General features: G+C 38.4%; 1 protein-coding gene across 2 annotated transcripts; it reads left to right on the top strand.

Moving 5' to 3' along the window:
- Positions 1 to 7,213: 7,213 nt before the first annotated feature.
- LOC124389111 (galanin receptor 2a) lies at positions 7,214 to 16,933 on the top strand. 2 transcript variants are annotated; one of them, XM_046854358.1, is made up of 3 exons: positions 7,244 to 7,305; positions 7,412 to 7,661; positions 15,959 to 16,933. In XM_046854358.1, exons 2-3 carry the CDS (start codon positions 7,456 to 7,458, stop codon positions 16,698 to 16,700), a joined length of 948 nt encoding a protein of 315 aa, XP_046710314.1. In that variant the 5' UTR covers positions 7,244 to 7,305; positions 7,412 to 7,455; the 3' UTR covers positions 16,701 to 16,933. The 2 variants fall into 2 exon arrangements, with proteins under 2 accessions (XP_046710313.1, XP_046710314.1); XM_046854357.1 differs by having other exon boundaries at positions 7,214 to 7,661.
- The last annotated feature ends 6,523 nt before the right edge of the window (positions 16,934 to 23,456 follow it).

Below are 23,456 nucleotides of genomic sequence, written 5' to 3'. Positions count from 1 at the left end.
TCTCTCCCTCGCGCTCTCACACATCGATATTTCAGCTTTTAACCAAAAAGCAGCTCCTGAAAGTAATCTTTCCCACGCTATGATTGTAATTCCATTCTATCCACTTCTGCACATTACAGTTTAATACACCTGGTTTGGTCTTTATAGGTTACATCATACCACCCAGTGAGGAACAGGACACAAAGCAAAGCCCAATATTTACCCGGAATTATGAATAATTCGGGATGTTTATGTCATCAGTACGGCTAAGTTTGGCCGAGCAGCACACTTTGATCTTACGCTCACTTACAGTGCACTGATTGACCTTCGGGGCCTGTGTTTGACAGGTCAGTGCTGCCGCCTGCTGGTGCAGTTAGAAAACTGCAGGTTCACAGGGTTTAGGTAGAAAATTCATATTCTTCAGCTTCTTTGTGCTCTGTGTATTCTGTCTGTCATTTTTACTTCTTTTTCATCCTGTCAAACTCACTTTAAGTAGTTTTAAGACCAATTCATTTTAAAGGATAGAAAAAGGCAGCCTATTGTACTTTCAAAATAAGTCAAGACATGGAGAGTGTACTGTAATTTGTTTATAATTTATCAAATTAAAGTACATAAGCTACCATACAGTATAGACTTTATTACAAAAGAAACAGTACTGAATCATGAAATGTGCTAAATGAAAAAAATATGAATAAATCAATTAATAAATATAATTAAAATTTAACTGTAGTGCGAAGCACGCCTGTAACTGATGAGTCTATCAGATCAGTGCTCTCTGTTTCAGTATCCGGTGATGGAGAGCGACAAGAGTTAAAATTGTGCTTCAAACGCCACAAAATTTAACACCGAGACTACTGAAATCTGGCGGGGATGCATACATCCTGGCATGCTGCTATGTTACTCAACGCTGCCATGTTTGCCGAAACGTAAAATATTTTTACAAAATACAACTTTAGAAATAGTTGATTGTGTCGGTTTCTTTCATACAATGCTGTCTTTTTTATTATATAATTCATTGCAAAGACCATAAAAACTACTAGACATTTAGATTTGTTTGTTTGTTTGTTTGTTTGTTTGTTTGTTTGTTTGTTTGTTTTAGGACACACATTTTAATTTTTAAGATTTGAAACTGTGTTTTTTCCATACCCAGAAAAACATTTTGCACTTAACTGTATATATAACAGTTTGCCTTGTCAGCATAATTACTGATTGGGATGTAATTGTTTTTATTGTCTGTGTGGGATTTTTTTTATTTTTTTTTTTTGCGTTTAAAACTGGAACTTAAGTAGTATAAAAATACAGATATTCATAGTATTTGTGTCATTGGTTTGGCCATTTTTATCCACTACCTGTCTTCTCCTGTCCTGTCCTTTCCTGTCCTCTCCTGTCCTGTCCTGTCCTGTCCTGTTGATTGTTGACATTTTCATATTTGTTTTTTTAAATAACAAATTATTCATTTTGTACATTTCCTGTACAGAATGTACTTAAAAAACCCCTATGACTCTGCCCAGATCCTGTCTACAGGGAGTGCAGAATTATTAGGCAAGTTGTATTTTTGAGGATTAATTTTATTTGAGGATTTAATTTGAACAACAACCATGTTCTCAATGAACACAAAAAACTCATTAATATCAAAGCTGAATATTTTTGGAAGTAGTTTTTAGTTTTAGCTATTTTAGGGGGATATCTGTGTGTGCAGGTGACTATTACTGTGCATAATTATTAGGCAACTTAACAAAAAACAAATTCATACCCATTTCAATTATTTATTTTTACCAGTGAAACCAATATAACATCTCAACATTCACAAATATACATTTCTGACATTCAAAACCAAACAAAACAAATCAGTGACCAATATAGCCACCTTTCTTTGCAAGGACACTCAAAAGCCTGCCATCCATGGATTCTGTCAGTGTTTTGATCTGTTCACCATCAACATTGCGTGCAGCAGCAACCACAGCCTCCCAGACACTGTTCAGAGAGGTGTACTGTTTTCCCTCCTTGTAAATCGCACATTTGATGATGGACCACAGGTTCTCAATGGGGTTCAGATCAGGTGAACAAGGAGGCCATATCATTAGATTTTCTTCTTTTATACCCTTTCTTGCCAGCCACGCTGTGGAGTACTTGGGCGTGTGTGATGGAGCATTGTCCTGCATGAAAATCATGTTTTTCTTGAAGGATGCAGACTTCTTCCTGTACCACTGCTTGAAGAAGGTGTCTTCCAGAAACTGGCAGTAGGACTGGGAGTTCAGCTTGACTCCATCCTCAACCCGAAAAGGCCCCACAAGCTCATCTTTGATGATACCAGCCCAAACCAGTACTCCACCTCCACCTTGCTGGCGTCTGAGTCGGACTGGAGCTCTCTGCCCTTTACCAATCCAGCCACGGGCCCATCCATCTGGCCCATCAAGACTCACTCTCATTTCATCAGTCCATAAAACCTTAGAAAAATCAGTCTTGAGATATTTCTTGGCCCAGTCTTGACGTTTCAGCTTGTGTGTCTTGTTCAGTGGTGGTCGACTTTCTGCCTTTCTTACCTTGGCCATGTCTCTGAGTATTGCACACCTTGTGCTTTTGGGCACTCAGTGATGTTGCAGCTCTGAAATATGGCCAAACTGGTGGCAAGTGGCATCTTGGCAGCTGCACGCTTGACTTTTCTCAGTTCACGGGCAGTTATTTTGCGCCTTGGTTTTTCCACACGCTTCTTGCGACCCTGTCGACTATTTTGAATGAAACGCTTGATTGTTCGATGATCACGCTTCAGAAGCTTGGCTATTTTAAGACTGCTGCATCCCTCTGCAATATATCTCACTATTTTTGACTTTTCTGAGCCTGTCAAGTCCTTCTTTTGACCCATTTTGCCAAAGGAAAGGAAGTTGCCTAATAATTATGCACACCTGATATAGGGTGTTGATGTCATTAGACCACACCCCTTCTCATTACAGAGATGCACATCACCTAATATGCTTAATTGGTAGTAGGCTTTCCAGCCTATACAGCTTGGAGTAAGACAACATGCATAACGAGGATGATGTGGTCAAAATACTCATTTGCCTAATAATTCTGCACTCCCTGTATATCAGCCTGCACAGATACGGAGACGCAAATAGACTCAGCTGCTTCATCTTTCCGGATAGTTTGAGATATAAAAAGAAATCTCTGTCTGTGTGTGTGTGTGTGTGTGTGTGTGTGTGTGTGTGTGTGTGTGTGTGTGTAGATGCATACTTGGGTGTGTAAATATTGTAGTAAAAATCTATGACTCATGTAGTTTGACTGGGAAGAGGGCTTACACAAGGTCAAAGGTTACTAGGAGTCAAACTCTATCTATCTATCTATCTATCTATCTATCTATCTATCTATCTATCTATCTATCTATCTATCTATCTATCTATCTATTCGTATTTACACAATATTTTTGCAGCATTATTTGATATAATTTAATAAAGATTTTGACATTGGCTGTAAGAACATTAAAATCTTTCTGGAGCTTTTCCAGAAATACTTTTACCAGTTAGTACAGTTTCTAATGAATATATTATTAAATAGAATAATATAATATAATACAGTGTGGGTGAAAATGAACTAGTTAATATTTAATGGCTATAGATCTTGGCGACCTTATTTTCATGCAGGATGGTGAACATTTTGCTCTTACTGTGCGGGCGTGATTAGACCAGAACGTTGGCTCGGACAACGCAGACATCATGAAATGCCTTCAAGAGGTCCAGATCTCACTTCTTGTGATTTTTTTTCCTGTGGGGGCTACACAAAGGTGAAGGTGTGGAGGACAAAGCCTTGCACACTGGAGCACTTGGAGGCACGGATTCAAGAGGTTCTTAGCCATATTCCAAACGATTCCCAATAAAACAGTTTTTCTCAGTTCTTTTGGAACATTTCTCGATTCATCCTTAATATTCGCAAACCAGTAAGTGCATTTCTCAAAACAATGTGTACAAACAGCACAACACTGGATTTCTTTCAAAAGCCTAAACTTTTCTAAAAATCCTCAGTTCATCTCTCAAAAGTAAGTATTTGTGTCAATGAACATTCATTCCCATCAGAATGAAAAGTCCTTCTGTCATTGTTCACAAACAAAATCATCAAAATGTTTAGTCATGTTGTCAGTATGACGCTGCACAGTTTCAGTATTTCCTGAGGTAAAATGTTATACTGATTGACATTTTTATTTCTTCTGTTTGGCATCTATGAATTTCAGCAGCACAAATTCATTATTTTTTGCATATTTGATGTATATTGATTGTAAGAGACTGGACAGGATTCACACTTTTACTGTAGTGCAAATGTTTGTTTGTTTCTTAGTTGTTTATCCATTTTCTGACTGTATAATTATGTGTTTTTCTCTGTCTGTATTCACTCTCCAATTAAAAATTCACGAGATTCACCTTTGACCTGTTTTAGAGAAAATGTTGATAATTGGTAGATCTGATGCTGTAAACTCTCCTTCATTAGTGACATTCGTTCAAGATTCATTCAAGATTCATCTGCACAATTCATCAATTCTACACATTTACAAAAAAAAAAGTTGGATAGAAATTTTAGATGACAGATTCTGACAACTGGTTTAACCATTTTACATTCAATGACTTGTCAAATGATCTGATGCTGAGATGTTTTGGGGGTTAAAACTATTCAGGGGAAAACCAGTATATTATATTTTGATCAACATGAACATAAACTGATAATATAGGAAACAGCAGACACTCGTACACAATCATTCACATTTACACAATTATTTATGTGAATGTACCAAAGCGTTCGCAATTTGATCAAAGCAACATTAAATGTCCTTATGATGTGCACAAGTGACGCCATGATGTGGAGGTTGAACAAGTATTTTTGAGAATTTCATTTCTGATCTGAGAAATGCTCCAAAGCAACTATAAAAATGTCTATAAATTTCTATTTGAAATATTACCTTTATTACAGTTTTTAATACCTAGTTATTTTTTTTACCCTATATATATATATATATATATATATATATATATATATATATATATATATATATATATATATATATATATAAAATATAATAACTTATAACCTGCATTTCTAAGATGATAGGCTATACAGTGTATGTGCAATTCAATTTTCCCTACATTATATTACTGATTTAAAAAACCCAGCCATTATGGTTCCAGTAGTCGAAGCCAGGCTGAGAGAAGAGGTGACCATCTGTGAGCAGCAGTATGGTTTCATGTATGAGGACAGTGTGACAGCAGTGAAGTGTGCAGTAGGAACAACTGACTTGTTCAAGGGGGAGGTTGGACTTCATCAAGGATCTGCTTTGAGCCCATTCCTGTTTGCAGTGGTGATGGACAGGTTGACGGACGAGTGGTGCGGTTGCAGAGAGAAGAGGTGGAGAAGGTGGAGGAGTTCAGGTACCTGGGGTCAACAGTGCAAAGTAAAGGAGAGTGTGTTAGAGAAGTGAAGAAAAGATTGCAGGCAGGGTAGAGTGGGTGGAGAAGAGTGATAGCGGGAGTGATTTGTGAAAAAAGGCGAGAGTGAAAGAGAAAGTTTATAGGACTGTGGTGAGACCTGAGATGTTATATGGTTTACAGTGGCATTGACTAAAAGACAGGAGGTGGAGTTGGAGGTAGCAGAGCTGAAGATGATGGGACAGCACATGTAGGACGTTTTGGGGACAAAGTGAGAGAGGCCCGATTAAGATGGATGTGCAGAGGAGGGCCATGGGGTATATATTGTTAGAAGAATGCTGAGAATGGAGCCACCAGAAAGGAGGAAAAGAGGAAGACCAAGGAGGAGGTTTATGGATGTGGTAATGGAAGACATGCAGGTAGTTGATTTAAACAGAGTACAAAACAGAGTAGTATGGAGACGGATTATTTGCTGTGGCAACCCCTAATGGGAGCAGCAGAAAGAAGAAAAAGAAAAAAGTAGATAATATTGATTTGAATCAGTAATGTTAACTCTTGTCCACTAGAGGTCAGCATTATATTCTATGATCTTAAATGAGACACAAGACAAAAATAATTGTAGGATTAAGATAATTGTTTTTGTCCATACTGTTCATAATCTTTTAAGACATATAAATGAATGCTTTAGTATGTGACCAACACTTAACTATATACAGGGTGGCGCAGGGAAACAGGAAATTTTGGAGGTAGGAGTTGGCAGTTGTTTGGAACCAGTGCAAGCTCGTTTAGAACCGTTAGCCATTAGTTATAATGGCGCAGTGAAGTGGTGCACAATGAGCGTTCCCTATAAATCTTTATAATAATGGTGATAGTTTGAGTGCTGCGCAAAGGGAATTTCGTCTTCACTACCTGTTAGGAATTATGATTGTGTCCCGTCTACTAATTTCAAAGAAATTAGTTTATTAAAGATACATATGAAGCAGCTACTAATGCAATGCACCCCAATTACAATGCAGTTCGAGCGTATTTCGATTTGATTCAACAAAATGCGATTCATTGCAATACGATGCAATGAAAAAATATCATGTGAATATGAGTACACTTATGTCTATGATCCAGACAGACAGCAAATCATAAATTTACTTAAGTGCCTTCTGACTTCTAATGCATGGCCCTTTCACACACAGGCCTTTGTAGTGTAAAAAACAGGAAACTAGGTGTTATTTTCCTGTACTGTCTCTAGGAAGATGCAGCTCTACCTCTGCCATGTTATTCTATGTGACTCAGGATCAGACCCAATTGGGCAATTTATTCACACAAGACTGTTTACATTCTTTTTCAATAAAGTTTTTTTCTTTTTTTTACATCTGAGTATAAAAAGGACGTTATGAATAAAGGTGTATTGCGTTGAAGGTTTTCATTTTGCCTCTTTAATATTTATTTATTAAGAAATATTTCTATGTATTTGACTATTAATCTTCAGCGATAACAATGAAACTATAATAAATGAATATCCAGTGTTTCTCCCAGATTCTTCTCAAGTTTTCTTCCTCGTATAAACCCAGGGAGTTTCTCCCTCACCACCTGGTCGGTGTTGTATGAGAGGAAAGAGTTGGTTGGTGGGTATTGACAGATGACAAAAAAAAACAAAAGACATTTTAAAAAGAGTCAAAAAAAAAAAAAGCTTTTTGTATATAAAATATACAGGATACTTACACACATCAGGTTGACTGTATATATATATTTATGCCTGTAAAGCTGACATGAATATTGTGAATGGGAGGAGACTTACAGCATGATGATGGTGTGTGTGTGTCATCTTGGTTTAGCTTCACTTCTTGGACTCCTCAGCACAGAAAGGACAATGTCAACCACCTGAGTGTGTATGAGCTGCTGTGACACCTGCAGGCTTTGTGGATTGGTAGGAACAATGAACACCTCACAGCAGATGCACTTCTCCTCAAACAGAAGAGTTGAGTCAGCGATCATCGCTTCAGTATTTGCTCTGATCTTTGTGCTTGGCACAGTGGGAAATTGCCTGGTCCTCGCTGTCCTACTTCGCAATGGCCAGATGAACTCCAAGACCACTAACATGTTCATCCTGAACCTGGGTCTCGCCGATCTCTGCTTCATACTCTTTTGCGTTCCGCTTCAAGCCACCATCTATGCCATGGACGAGTGGGTGTTTGGAGCGTTCGTGTGTAAAATGGTGCACTTTCTTATCTACCTGACCATGTACGCCAGCGTCTTCACTCTTACTGCTGTCTCTCTGGACAGGTACGTCCTCAACTTTTTGCATATTGCAAACAGATGAGGTAAAATGTGATATGACTTTTGAAATGAAATTCCAACATGAGCTGTTTATCATTAATGTGTACTGCAGTTAGGATTCCATTATCAAATATAAATATGCCAGAGAAGTACCTGTATCAATATATAAGGTATAGAGGAGATAGTAAATGCTAAACAAGTCAACAGTAAGAGCACACTTCTTCCACAAATATGAAATGTATTTATATGCAGTGGTAAATATTTGCATCCCCTGTGGTGGTTGAGAGAAAAAAATAGAACATGAAAAGTGGGGAAATACATAATAAGGCAGCAATTCAACCAGAGGTGGAAAGAGTAATAAAATATTCTACTCAAGTAAAAAGAACTGTTAATTTATTGAGATTTTACTTAAGTACAAGTAAAGTTACCGGTCTAAAAATCTGCTCAAGAAAAAGTTAAATGTAGCTCATTTTAAAAAGTTTACTCAGAGTAATATTTACAGAGTTATTTACTTTTAACACAAAGGTTGTGGTGGGGGATTTGTTAGTTGTTTGCAGTTTAAAAAGGACAAGCGAATGTAAATTTAAAACTAGTTGTAAAGGAACACCTTTACAAATTAAAGCAATATAACTTAATAAACAATACACTTTGATTAAACACTGCATTCTCAGCAAAAAAAGTGTGTGATTGTTTACACAATATTGCTCAAATCTAATATAACATCAACATATCTACTCTAAAATAGTACGTTTTCATTCATTAGAGCTCATTTAATTGTGTAGTGACAATTTTCCCCAAGTCCCTGTTAATTTCCAACCCTGGTGGTAACCAACATTAGGAATGTCATGCACTGATGCAATTGCAATTACAGCAATGCGAGTAAATGTAATTAATTCCACCTCTGAATCCAACCATTTAAAATGTAAAGAAAAACAGCAGTATTTTTAGAAGAATTTATACAGTGTCCATTTTTTGTTGCCTGTGCTAATAAAGAAACTATTGTAAAATATAACACATTAAATGTCTTGTTGCTCAGACTTTAATGGGCATGTAGGTGAGGGGAACAGAGGTGATGAGGAGGTGATGGGTAGGTATGGGTTTTAAGGAGAGGAATCAGGAAGGGCAGATGGTGGTAGATTTTGCTAAAAGGATGGAAATGGCAGTGGTGAACACTTATTTTAAGAAGAAGGAGGATCATAGGGTGACGTATAGGAGTGGAGGAAGGTGCACACAGGTGGACTATGTGCTATGCAGGAGATGCAACCTGAAGGAGATTGGAGACTGTAAGGTGTTGGCGGGGGACAGTGTAGCTAGACAGCATCGGATGGTGGTCTGTAGGATGGTTTTGGAGGTGAAGAAGAAGAGGAGGAGAGTGAGGACTGAAAGAAGAATAAGATTGTGGAAACTGAAGGAGGAAGAGTGTAGTGTGAGGTTCAGGGAAGAGGTCAGACAGAGGCTCGTGGTGTTGAAGAGGTGTTGGATGATTGGGAAACTACTGCAGGAGTGGTGAGGGAGGCAGCTAGAAAAGTACTTGGTGTGACATCTGGAAATAGAAAGGAAGACAAAGAGACGTGGTGGTGGAATGAGGAAGTGCAGGTTGCAGGGAGAAGAGGTGGAGAAGGTGGAGGAGTTCAGGTACCTGGGGTCAACAGTGCAAAGTAATGGAGAATGTGTTAGAGAAGTAAAGAAAAGAGTGCAGGCAGGGTGGAGTGGGTAGAGAAGAGTGACAGGAGTGATTTGTAATAGTAGGGTATCTGCAAGAATGAAAGGGAAAGTTTATAGGTCTGTGGTGAGGCCTGCGATGTTGTATAGATTAGAGACAGTGGCAATGAGTAAAAGACAGGAGGTGGAGCTGGAGGTAGCAGAGCTGAAGAAGTTTTCGTTGGGAGTGACGAGGATGGACAAGATTAGAAATGAGTTTATTAGAGGGACAGCGCATGTAGGATGTTTTGGTGACAAGGTGAGGGAGGCGAGATTGAGATGGTTTGGACATGTGCAGAGGAGGACATGAATTATATTGGTAGAAGAATGCTGAGGATGGAGCCACCAGGTAGGAGGAAAAGAGGAAGGCCAAGGAGGAGGTTCATGGATGTGGTGAGGGAAGACATGCAGGTAGTTGGTGTGAAAGAGGCAGATGTAGAGGACAGGGTGGTATGGAGATGGATGATCCGCTGTGGCGACCCCTAATGGGAGCAGCCGGAAGAAGAAGAAGAAGAAATGTATTGTTGCTACTGTATAATTAAAAAAAATTGTAAATGTTATTTGGGTATTCAAAGTTTTGCATGTTTTGCTATTGCGCACAGGGTTGGACAAAGATACATCAAAATGTATTTAAAAATGAAATACCAAATACCTTAACCTTAAGGGTATCAAAATAAATGTCTCGAGTTACTTGAGAAGAACCCTGTTCCTTGGATCAAAAGGCTGCGTTTCATAATTCTATAGGTGTTGTGAAGCATGTCCATCAAACACGTGCACCTGCGAGGCATAAATAGATGCAACACAGACACACCTTTAGATTATGCATTTGTCTAAAGAGGCATCCAGACATGCCGACAGTGCAGCAATGAAGCACAGCATCTCATTCCCACTTTTTCAGGGAACAGGCTTACAAGCATGCTTGCCTACAGAGACCCTGTTAATCTGACAAGCTGAAATGGTGGCCACATAAACCCTAAGAATAGCAGGACCTGTGCCTGTGGAAACCTTTACTTGCAGGAACTCCAGCACTGAAACAACTTGCCAGTGACCTGGGTCTGCGTGGTATTTCATACACCAACCTTCAAAAGTCTGCCATCTAATGGCTTTGAAATGACACAACACTGTCCCCTGTGCCTGAGATGGGATATCTCTCCTCAAGAGGGATATTAGATCAGAGAACCACACACTGGTCAGTCAACAAGGTGCTTTCAGTAAAGAGCAATACCTTTGTTGATGGACTTTTGCCAGGGCTCCTGGGAGCAGAACTATTGGTTAAAATGTGTGAGGATGCTGTCTGTGCCACATATGGGTCATTGTGTCCAGACCCAGGACAGCTGGAAGATTTAGAAATTTTTTGATTTAGATTTGCTTCTTTAGATCTTTCGAACAAAGATTTAGATTTGCTTCTTTAGATCTTTCGAACAACTGACTGCCCATTTTCAGGTGGAGTTTCCATTACTTGCCTGTCACAGCTTGTCTGGACAGCAGGTCTGCTCCCATATTTATACACACCAGAATGTAAATTGCTCTGAGGAAAGGAACTTGTCCTAGGCCTGAGGCAGAAACTGCTGCAATTGTTTGTCCAGGCAGTGCGAACACAGCCTGCCTTGGTGATTAATGTAAGAGGCTACTGCATTGTTGTCCACACACACTAGGACTTGGTAGCTTGGTAGACACTTAAGTGCTAAAGGGGTTATTTCAGGGCCCGGAATACAGCCATAAGTTTAAGGCAATTGATGTGCCAGTCAAGAGGATGGCCTCTCCAGAGCCCTTGGTATCCAATACCTGGATTGGATCTGAGATACAGTTATACTGACTGTCAACTTTTGGAACTTGTATGTTCTGAGGTAGCAGCTCAACCTGTCTAAAATTGGACACAACTCCTCATTTTCCTTGGTACCTAGAAAATACCAGCTAGAGTAACCTGTCTCTCTGTCTGGCAGGTGAACCTGTTATGTGGCCCATTTGTTCACTTGCTACTCTTGTCTCAACAACTGTGCTTGTTCTGACTTCATGGTAGTGGGTACCATGCCGTTGAAGTGCGAAGGAGGATGTGCAAGCTGTAACATGCAGCCCTTTTTTTGCGGTCCTTACAACCCATTGAGCGATGTTTGGGTTTACAGCAGTCCCCTAAGGATGTCAGGAAGAAAACCTGGCTCTCTGTTAGAATTTCTTGTGCTCCTTCCCGGAGCTAGCCTCCTCACTAATGCCTCCACCCGTGCTAAGGCCTTTGTGCAGGTCAGCCTGGTACACCTGCAAAACCACCATGGTGTGTAGTGCAGCATTTGCCTGACCAACTGCCTGGATTGCCTTCCCCACCAATGTGGATTTTGTTTTACACGGCCTAGTGGGGAGGGTTGGCTTTTTAAGCAATGGCGTGTCGTCAGAAGAGAGATAGCCTGCAAGTTTCTCTTCCACCTGGGGCATCATCATATACTCCTGCACATTTACACCCACAATGGTCAAATAAATCAATATTGTGGGCACAAAGACTTGAGAGGAATAAGGTTTACTCCATGATCCTGATAACTTATTATGGAGATCAGGGAATAATTGGAGGGACCAACGTTAGGGTTCCTCCCACTGGCCACCCAACAAAAATCTGTCATCTAGTTCAGGGTGTCTGGGATTCTCTTGCTCCTGTGGCCAGTCTAAATTAAGTCTGGCCACAGCACAATTCATCACCTCAAGTAACTCCTAAAATACTTTATCATCACGTGAGGAGCACTTGGAGGCGGTGCTCTCAATTTCAATATTGTCGGAGGCAAGGGAAACCATGTCATTGCCTCTCTCTGAGGAAGCACCAAAGCATGCCTCAGCAGTGGACATGGGAACATCGAGGCCTGGCAAAAGAGTGAGAGATAAGGGTGTGTCCGCATCTCACCTCTCAGCCAGCTCAACGTGCGAGCCCCATGATCTTAAGGAGGAAGTGTAGATTCGCCTTTTTTGAAAAAAATAGAGTCAGGACAGGAGCACTTTAATGGGTAGTGCTCGTACTCAATGTCCTCAAGAGCACGAACTGTGTACTTTTCCCCGAGACACTCTAAGCAAAAATCATGTGGGTCATCAACCAAGATGAGACTCATAAGACATTATTTTCATATATACCTTCCCTTATTTATTTATTTATTTATTTATTTATTTATTTATCTATTTATTTTTACCAGCACATGCTTAACACACAGCACACACACAATGCAGTCTCTGAAGACAAAGAAACCTGAAGGGGTGTCCTTCTCACATCTATTTATGCCTCACAGGTGCACGCATTGTGACGATGTCACCCGCCGAGGTTATTTAAGCCAAATTCTTGGCATGTTTGACACACTCAACCGGTCAAAAAAGAATGTTACCATAGCATTATAAAACGCAGCATTGATGTAGCCTTTGATAGGAACTTCAAAATACAGTTGCCACACCATGTATCAAAATAAACTGCTGTATGTTTGTATTTAAAAAATACTAAAAAATACTTTTACAAGGGAGCATGAAATTTCTTTACAAACCTTTCATCAATTGACCTATTTGATCTCTTCACCATTACACCGACTTAGTTGATTCAGTAATCAATCTTTAACAACAGCTTTTCTTTGGGCCGAGGCATGCAATTAATCTGACATATGCAACCAGTTAACACATTAAATATTCACATACATAATCCCTGTGATCTCCCAGATGAAGGTTAGTTTTGAAGTAACCAACAGTTTAATGTTTAAGTTCACAAATTACTCATAATTGTATCTTAATTTAGTTACTGTACTTGGTGTTTAGTAAAGAAGGGCTACTTAGCATCAGACACACTGACTCAATGACAAACAAATAATTCATAAGAATACAACTGATTACACCTGTATTCATAGCAACAAGTTTCTAACTAAATAATAATTTGATTGTTAACCATAAATATAATAATATATTATGTGTTAGGCAGTCATTCATGCAATGATATGCAAAATCATGATCCTACTAAACAGCTTCTTCAAATAGGGTACATTATTTTGCAATCAAATATTTATTTATCAATCACTGGACACCTACAGTATTTAAAAGCTGGCAGCCTGCATGTTTTTTACCTTTACCAACTTCTTCCATATGGATACATTTTCTGTTCTGATCTCAACAAGTTTTGGCAAACTACTGGGTAAGCACAATTAAGAGGCCACATTTTTATGGTCTTTATGTAGTTCTTACACAGTATTTTGATAAAAAATGTGAAGCCATTTTTATGATAAATACTGCCCATCCCTGACTATACAGTCGTGTGAAAATTTTAATACACCCTCAATGAATTCTATGGTTTTGTGATAGAAGAGTATCTGGAAGAGTGAAAGTTGATAGGACTGTGGTGAGACATGCGATGTTGTATGGTTTAGAGATTGTGGCACTGAGTAAAAGACAGAAGGAGGAGATGGATTCTGTTGAAGATTTGCTGGTGTTCCCTGAAATCATTGTCCTGTAGCATGACATATACTTTGGTGTACTGATGAGTTCTTGTCCTGTAACTCAATGACTGCAAGTTTTCAGCTCTTATGTCTACAAAACAAGACAAAATCAGTACCTTCACCTTATTGACAGTTGAGGTGTAAATATCACTTTCCCTATTATGTGGAGGTGGTATTTTAGTATGAGATAGGGGGGAGATATCATGAGGTCAAATCCCAGAATCATCAACCTGCCACTGCTGGATCCTTGAGCAAGGCCTTTAACCCTCAACTGCTCGGTTGTAGGTGTTCCTGAAAATTTTGGTTTTTGCTAAAACATTGGGCTGTGTATAATAGCCAAACATCTCCACGTTGGTCTCATCTGTCCAAAGGACATTGTTCCAGAAATCTTTTGGTTTGTTTAGTTGCAACTTTGCAAATCTAAGCCGTTCTGCCATGTTCTTTTTAGAAAGAAGAAGCTTTCTCCTGGCCCCCCTACCAAACAAACCAAACTTGTTCAAACTTTTTCTATTTGTATTGTCAACAACTTTCACATTTAGCATGCTAACTGAGACCTGTAGAGTCAGAGATGGTAAGGGTTTTTTGCATTGCATGGCCTTGGATTGAATTTGTTGAGAATGTCTACTGCTAGAAAGATTGGCAGCTGTCCTGAATGTTTTCCACATGTGAATAATGTTCCACACTGTAGAATAATGAGCTTTAAATGATTTGGAAATGGCCTTATAACCCTTTCCAGATTGTTGGGCATCTCTAAGATCATTTTTGGTGTTATTCCTCCTTGGTGGAGGAAACCTGAATTTATCTGAAACATTCTGGTGTAAATGTTTTAGACCAGCAAACTACTAAAATGTGGGTTCACAGAAGCATCTGGCTGCTACTTAATCTTTAAAAATCCTATATAAGATGTAAAGGTATACTTAGCTTTTCTCTTATGACTTTTCCATTTTGGCATTATTTTAGTAGAACAAACAAACAAACAAAAAAAACATAGCACACTGTAAAATAATGTCATGTGTTGTTATTCATCTGAGGTTGTATTTGCCTTAAGACCTCAAAAAACATGTTTTTTTATTATGTCCTTATACATAAAACCATAACATTCAAAGATTATGTACACTAATCTCCACCCTTCTATTTAAAAATAACATTTTGAAAATCAATTTCCACCTTTACTCCCAATTTGCTGTTATAATAACCTCCACATTTCTGGGGAAATGTTCCACTAGACTTTGAAGTGTGGTTGTGGAGATTTACGCCCATTTAGCCAGAAGGGCATTAGCAAATTCAGGTACTGATGTAGGTGAGATGAGGAGCTCAGGGGTGCAGTCAGCATTTACATTCATCCCAAAGATGTTCAATAGGGTTGAGGTTAGTGCTTTATAGCAGAAGATCTTCCACTCCAACTCAGGCAAAGCATATGTTAATAAAGCTGACTTTGTGCAAAGGAGCATCGTCATGCCAACACAGGTTTATATCTTCTAGTTCAAGTGAAGGAAATTTAATGTTACTGACATTCTATTTAATTGTGAGCCTCCAGCATTGTGTTAACAGTTTGAGAAAGAACCACATATGGCTTGAATAGTCAGATGTCCCATTACTTTATATATATATATATATATATATATATATATATATATATATATATATATATATATATATATATATATATATATATAGTATATTTGGTGAACAAGAGCATTATATTCAAAAATATTTAGGCTGCTGTAATCTGTATTAGGTAATAATTATATTATTATAATTATAATTATTATAAACATTAAGTTTACAGTTGCTATTCAGCATGCAGTAATTCTAATGTCTATAATTTTGTTACTTTTGCAAAGTTTGAGTGTGTACATAAATTTAAGGATTATACTTTAAAGTTAATTAAGTTTTTTATTAATAATAAACAAAGGTAATCTATTGATGGATGCACACATGTGAGGTGTGTGTACAAGGTGAAATATTCTAAATGTTGCAAATACAATTGCATTAAAATAATCGTCAAATATTCATTTAAAAAACAAAAAAAATAGATCTTCATTATTTAGTACCACTAGATATTTCTGTTTAGTTACAGTGTGATGAACGATTAAAACCAGTCATAGCTGTGACCAATAATTTTGCTTTATTAAAAATATTTCGATCTTTTTCTTCCAGATATTTAGCCATTTGTTACCCCCTTCACGCCAGAGAACTTCGAACGCCACATAACACTCTCGCTTCCATCGGAGTGGTATGGACTCTCTCGCTGGTGTTCTCCAGTCCCTATTTTAGCTACTATCAGCAGATGGATCTAAATGGCACCACTGTGTGTGTCCCTGCCTGGGGCATCCAAAACCGCAAAGCCATGGACATTTGCACGTTTGTATTTGGATATCTGATTCCCGTCTTGGTCCTGGGTCTGACATATGCCAGGACCATCCGATACCTGTGGACAAGCGTAGACCTAGTGCAGGAGGTGTGTGATAGTCGCCTCGCCAAACGCAGGGTGACGAAGATGATAGTGATTGTGGCTGTTCTATTTTGCCTCTGTTGGCTCCCACACCACCTCATCATCATGTGCATGTGGTTCGGCCATTTCCCTCTCAACCACGCCACCTATGTGCTACGCATTCTTTCACATCTGGTGGCTTACACCAACTCCTGCCTCAACCCTATCGTCTACGCACTAGTGTCCAAGCATTTCCGCAAAGGTTTCCGAAAGGTGTTTGGGTGCGTGGCGCAGAAACGTTTGGCCAATAAGGTGAACATGGCACCACAGGCACAGACGGTGAGCCTGGTTGAGGTAGGATCAAGCGATGGGTCCAATCACAGTGATGGCTCGGCGAAGGTTAGATTTTTGAGCAAGAGCGAGAGGAAGACAGCGATGAGTGCCTGTATGACTTTCAATGTTACGTAATCTTGGCTAAATTTATTTACTTCACACAAATTCTGACATTTTATTGTAGCTGTTTTTTGTTAAATGTTGCCTCACAAATGTTTGTGCATCTCGTTGTGTCTGTGCATTCAGGGGAGATGCAAAATATTCCTTCCCCCTTTTTTTAAAAATTTCTTTTACTATCCAACTTTTTGGCCTCTATCAACTAATGGAAATTAGCAACTTCTTAATAAAAATAGAATCGCTTTAAAATTAATAACAACTTGGTGCATCAAATTTGTTTTGTACTTAGACCATACACTATATAGACAAACATACACTACATGTTTGTGTACACCTGACCATGAGATTACTTTCTGAACATCCCATTCTGCATTAAGATTCCTTTTTGTCCTGTATTCAGTTCAGTGATGGTTCAGTGGCTAAGGTTCTGGGTTACTAATCATAAGGTCAATAACAATGCAAGCTGCATCTGTTAGGCCCTTGAGCAAGGCCCTTAACCCTCTCTGCTTCAGAGGTGCTTTATCATTGCTGACCCTGTGCTCTGACCCCAGCTTCCTGACGAGCTGGGATATGCAAAAACCAGTGATGTGGTTGCTCAGTAGTTAAGGCTCTTGGTTCAAGCTGCTACACTTGTGCACTGGAGCAAGGTCCTTAATGCTCTGTGCTTAGGGGGCACTGTATAGCACTCTATAGAAGGCCATTTAAGATCTTTCACTCCAACCCATGTTAACCATATATCCATGAAGCTGAGTTTGAGTCTCCTAGTTCAAGTGAAGGAAATATTTTATTCTACTGCACCTAAAGACGTCACATACAATTGTGTGCCTCCAACTTTGTGGTAAAAGTTTGGGGAAGAACCACATAAAGCTGGAAAAGTCAGGTGTCCCAGTACTTTTCTATGTATTGTGTAGTTTTTACTATAGAAAATTAACAATGCGTCTGACCATTCAGAATTGAGAAATGAACAGTACTGTAGTGTATGCTAGATCATTTGGGTAGGTTGTTTTGTAATAGACATTCTGACAGATTCTGGTTGTTTATCCTTGTGTGTTTTATCCTCTCAATTTTTTCACCATGTGGAGCTTGAAGCTTTTTTCTTTTTTTTTTTACAGCGCCCTGGGAGTAAAGGGCAGCAATGTGAACGTGACTTAACATGTTCTCTCAGTGGAAAAAAAATCAACAGTGTTGCAGGTTCATTTAACTTTACATGACACAAGTGGTTGTTGAAGGATGTATGATCATTTTCTATGGACACCTGGGACTCCATAAGCTCAGTGTTCATTGGATTTCTGATTTATTTCATTTGTATATTGATATTAATTTTCAAATGTACTCATTGTTTTAAAATAAAAATGTTTTATGTAAAAAGGACATTGGCACTACTGTCAAAGCTGCTGCTGTGGAAAATTAATCAACACCTTTTGACCATTTAACCATACCACATTTAAGAATTCAGCACTGTGGTGTAATAATGCATCATCAAATGGGGTTTTCTTCATTCTGGCTTTTTTGAAATTTTTTTATCCCATGACATTTAAAGGTTTTTAAAACAAAATATCAAGGTTTTAAAAGTCTACTTCAGCTTCATATTGTATTTGGTCATTGACTTGGCCAATACAGCAGCTGAGCAGATGTTTCTGTGTGCTCTGTCCACACTCTGGGTGTTTTTCTGGGTTAATGGACTTCCAGGAAAACCGCACTATATAAAACGCTTCAGGTGTTTCATGAATTAAACAATTAATGGTCATCCTCTGTAGACTGCTTACACAAGGTGCTTTATTGCGCCCCAGAACATCGTCTCATTTCAGCTGTACGGGTGAAGAATTATTTCAAAATGTGCAATTTATTGTATTACTATTTGTTATTATGCATATAGACAGTATTTAACCCCCTAAATACCTGAAGATTCTCCTGATCACTGGTTTGTACACATCTGAAGGTATAAATATAAGATACAGCATAAGGAAAGACACAGCAATAAGTTCTCTCATATCACCACCATGCTGTGCTCCTTTTACTGCAGATGCTTGTGTATAAATACTATATACTCATATATATAAATGGGTGAGTTTAAAGAGCTGAGTAACTTTGACACGGCCGGCCTGAGAACCAAGTAAGAGTACTTCCAGAACTTATCCAGAAAACAGGTTCTGCTACTGCCATCTGGTTGCCAGATAACACAACATACCTACAGAGGTCTTGTGGAGTTGGTAGCACAACAGGGACCTTCAAATTATTAGTCAAGTTTCAAGTCAAATCAAGTTTATTTCTATAGAGCTTTCACAATGGATATTGTCTTAAAGCAGCTTTAAAGAATGACTGTGGTGACTGTGGCAAGGAAAAACTCCCCTAGATGACATGAGGAAGAAACCTCTAACGAAACCCATTCTTATTTAGGTGATATCAAGAGTGTGATTCTTCTTCTTCTTCTTTCAGCGGCTCTCATTAGGGGTTGCCACAGCGGATCATCCTTCCCCATACCCCCTTGTCCTCTACATCTGTCTCTTTCAAACCAACTACCTGCATGTCTTCCCTCACCACATGCCACTGTCTCTAAACCCTACAACATTGCAGGTCTCACCACAGTCCTATAAACTTTCCCTTTCACTGTTGCAGATACTCTTCAGTCACAAATCACTCCTGCTATCACTCTTCTCCACCCACTCCACTCTGCCTGCACTCTTTTCTTCACTTCTCTAACACACTCTCCATTACTTTGCACTGTTGACCCCAGGTACCTGAACTCCTCCACCTTCTCCACCTCTTCTCCCTGCAACTGCACCACTCCACTGCCCTCCCTCTTATTCACACACATGTACTCTGTCTTACTCATACTGACTTTCATTTCCCCTCTCTCCAGCGTGTACCTCCACCTCTCCCGGCTCTTCTCAACCTGCTCCCTACTCTCACCACAAATCACAATATCATCCGCAAACATCATAGTCCATGGACTCCTGTCTGACCTCGTCTGTCAATCTGTCCATCCCCACTGCAAACAGGAAAGGGCTCAGAGCCGATCCTTGATGCAGTCCAACCTCCACCTTGAACCAGTCTGTTGTTCCTACTGCACACTTCACTGCTGTCACACTGTCCTCATACATGTCCTGCACCACCCTCACATACTTCTCTGACACACCTGACTTCCTCATACAATACCACAACTCCTCTCTCTCTCCACAATGTCATACGCTTTCTTTAAATCCACAAATACACAATGCAATTCCTTCTGACCTTCTCTATACTTCTCCCTCAACATTCTCAAAGCAAATAATGCGTCTGTGGTGCTCTTCCTCGGCATGAAACCATACTGTTGCTCACAGATGGTCACCTCTTCTCTCAGCCTGGCTTCCACTACTCTTTCCCATAACTTCATGGTGTGACTGATCAACTTAATTCGCCTGTAGTTACTGCAGGTCTGCACATAATCCATTATGCTTAAAGATCGGTACAGCACACTCCTTCTCCATTCCTCAGGCATCCTCTCACCTTCTAAAAAGAACAACCTGATTAAAAACGTCACTGCAATCTCTTCTAAACATCTCCACACTTCTTTCATCTTGTCCAACTGACTTTCCACTTTTCATCCTCTTAATCGCTGCTTTCACTTCCACTTTACTAATCCTATCCACTTCCTGCTTCAACATTTCCACATCATCCAATTCATACTGATCTGGTATGAATTATAAATCTTAAAATATTACAAAACACTGGAGAGTAAGAACGAACATGGCAGGTTGGTTTTAATGTTATGGCTTATTGTTTGCACTATAATGTACAACAATCATATAACATATGACGATACAAAACAAAAAAATATATATATACTACTGAATACTACTGACTTTTCCTGAACTAAAATTGGTTTCTTTTTTGTATTTATATTAACTGCATGTACATTTATAGAATTTCATAATCCTACATTTAAAAAACTCTGAATCGTATACTTTTTAAACCTAATCTACTAAGAGAAAAAACAGCATTACTGCCAAATTATATTTTTCATTTGCTCTCACTCTGTTTCTGTCCTGTTACCTGAGGTAAATATTATGCCCATTTGACATGGCTTTAGTAAAATGATATCTGTTCACACTAACATCAGTGGGAAATCACTGATTCATGCACCCATTTCTGTTAAAACCATTTACTAGGACAGATAAACGTTTTTTAACCTTCTGTGTAACCTCTTTATTTTAATGATGGTGCGAGTATCTCACTATTAAAAATGTTTGTACTTGAGATCAGTCTCAAGACCATTTTTTTTGTAGGTCTCTGACTTTTCTCAATCTCGACTGCATTTGGACTCTTGTCTTGATCTCAAACTAAGAGGTCTTGGTATTTAATTCTGAGAGCACAGTTTAATTAAATTTTAATTCAGTTTGATTAATTTGTACAGCACTTTTAATAATAAACATTGTCCCGATGCAGATTTACTTAGTTAAAAAGATTACAAATATACATTTTAGTGTCATAAATTAGATTAGATAATGTGGTAATAAAGAATTAATAAGATGTTCTAAGTTTGTTTCTAATGAGTTGGCCGGTGGAAACTGTGGCAAGGAAAAACTCCCCAAGATGACATAGGGAAGAAAGCTTGAGAGGAACCAGACTGAAAATGGAACCACATCCTCATGGCTTGGGTTCCACCAAACCAAAGGCACAGAATGTCCATTTATTACAGATAAACGATAAAGATATTAACTGCAAAAAAATTACTTGTATGAGATCTTGTTTCTATATATATAAACATCTGTTATAATTACTCAATATAACAAAATGTGAGGTTGTCAATGTGAGCATGTTTGCAATCATGATACAAATTAAGTGACTTACAATTTGAACACATTGTTAGAATTTTTTCTTGATTGTAGCCATAAAAATACTTCCAAACACATCCATAGAATGGCTGTTAAAACTGCTTTTTATTGTGCTTTTTTATTTAAAACATCCTGCCCATTGACACACTCTCAATGACTGCTGAGTACCAATATTCAACATACGCTATCATTATTACTATATTAATACTTCTATGATTATTCTATTATAGTTTTATTGAAAGTTCACAGATTTCAGTACATTGTGGGTATTTACAGGGTTTCTGCATTTTAAATGTTAACCTTTTTTTGCTTGCACAATATTGTGTAAGATGGAAGAAAAACATGAAAAATGTGTTATATAATGTAACATGAATCATAAAAACCAAAGGAAATCTCCTACACATCAAATTGACATCTGCAATGATGTTAAATAATTGTTTTATTATGACTTTTTAGGGTTATAAGTATGTAAATATTTCAGATGAATTTAAAGAGTGCTGGTCTGGTCTTAGTATTGATTCAGACTTGCCCTTGGTTTTGAGAGACAGCTTGACACATAATTGATTTGCAGTCGTTTAGTTTTTTCCTCAGTTTTATTAGTCTTTTTTTTCAAGTTTAGATGAAGGACATTAAATAAGCTCTTTTGAGTTTTCTGCCTCTCCATGCACTGCATATTGGTTGTACTTTGATTTTGTCTTTTTATTGTATTTATTTTATTCTTGTGCACAATAAATAAAAGAAAGAAAGAAAATAAAATGAACAAACACTGGTCTTGAGTTAATCTCAGTTTGGGTAATAACAGAACTAGTTTTTACTTTTGTGTGTTAAAATGCCTCTTTACACAACATGATCTTTTCAAATGCATTTTTAGTTGCTTATAGTAGAGAAGGTCAAAGTATATTATTGAAAGAAAGAAATGATATTTTACCACTTGAGTATTAAGTGAAAAGAAATTTGACATATACAGCATTTGGTAAAAGCCTTTATTCAGAGCAACTAAGATTTTCATCTCATTCATACAACTGAAAAGCTATGGGTTGGGGGTCCTGCTCAGGGGTCGAGGTGTGGCGGTGTAGTGTGGCTGGGATTTAAACTCACGACCTTTGGCTTCACAGTCCAATTTCCTTAACCACCAATCTACCACAGCCCTTATTTTCTGTAGTGCACTACTCATCAAACATGGTGATTTGGATTGTTTCTTTTTAGGTCAACAGGTTCTTCTAAAGCAGTTCAGAGAGCTGTTGCAGCATTTTGTGGCTTCAGTGTTATTAGTTCTCTCTGCAGGATGCTGTCAGGCCTAATGCTGCTCCACATGTCTGATCTCAATCAGTGTGCGAACATACTGACCTGAACCTGATGGTCCAAATCAGCAGTGATGGAGAAAGCAGCAGGGACGATCACGTTCTGAGTCAGTGCGCTGATGTGTTTTAGATTAGTCTTTATAAAGATGACTCTCTTTGGGTCTTTCTGTCTCTCAGTAAAGAAAAGCACTCGATTAAGATCAAGTTCTACAGGGTTTATTTGGACAGTATCTTGCAAAGTTGATACATTTTGGTACATTTTTATATTTCGATCTGTTTAAAATGATGAGCTACAATTTCACATCAGTGACCTTATTTATCAAGCTGAAAATAATGTATAATTTTAATGGAAACATTTTGTCAAACCTAATCTCTCCATATTAATGGATTAAAAGAATATATTTAATATACATTCAGTTAGGACTGAAAAGTAATGGAACTTCAATTCAATTTAATCCATATTTATTTGTATAGCGCTTTTAACAATGAACATTGTCACAAAGCAGCTTTACACAGATAATGTGGTGATAAAGAATGAATAAGATGTTCTTTATAAGTGTACGTTTGTCCCTGATGAGTGAGCCGGTGGCGACTGTGGTGAAGGAAAAACTCCCCGAGATGGCATAAGGAGGAAACCTTGAGAGGAACCAGACTCAAGA

Source organism: Silurus meridionalis, chromosome 7, assembly GCF_014805685.1.
Source record: "Silurus meridionalis isolate SWU-2019-XX chromosome 7, ASM1480568v1, whole genome shotgun sequence".
NCBI lineage: Eukaryota > Metazoa > Chordata > Actinopteri > Siluriformes > Siluridae > Silurus > Silurus meridionalis.
Note: the sequence above shows the minus strand (reverse complement) of the source record. Positions and strands in the feature narration are given on the sequence as shown.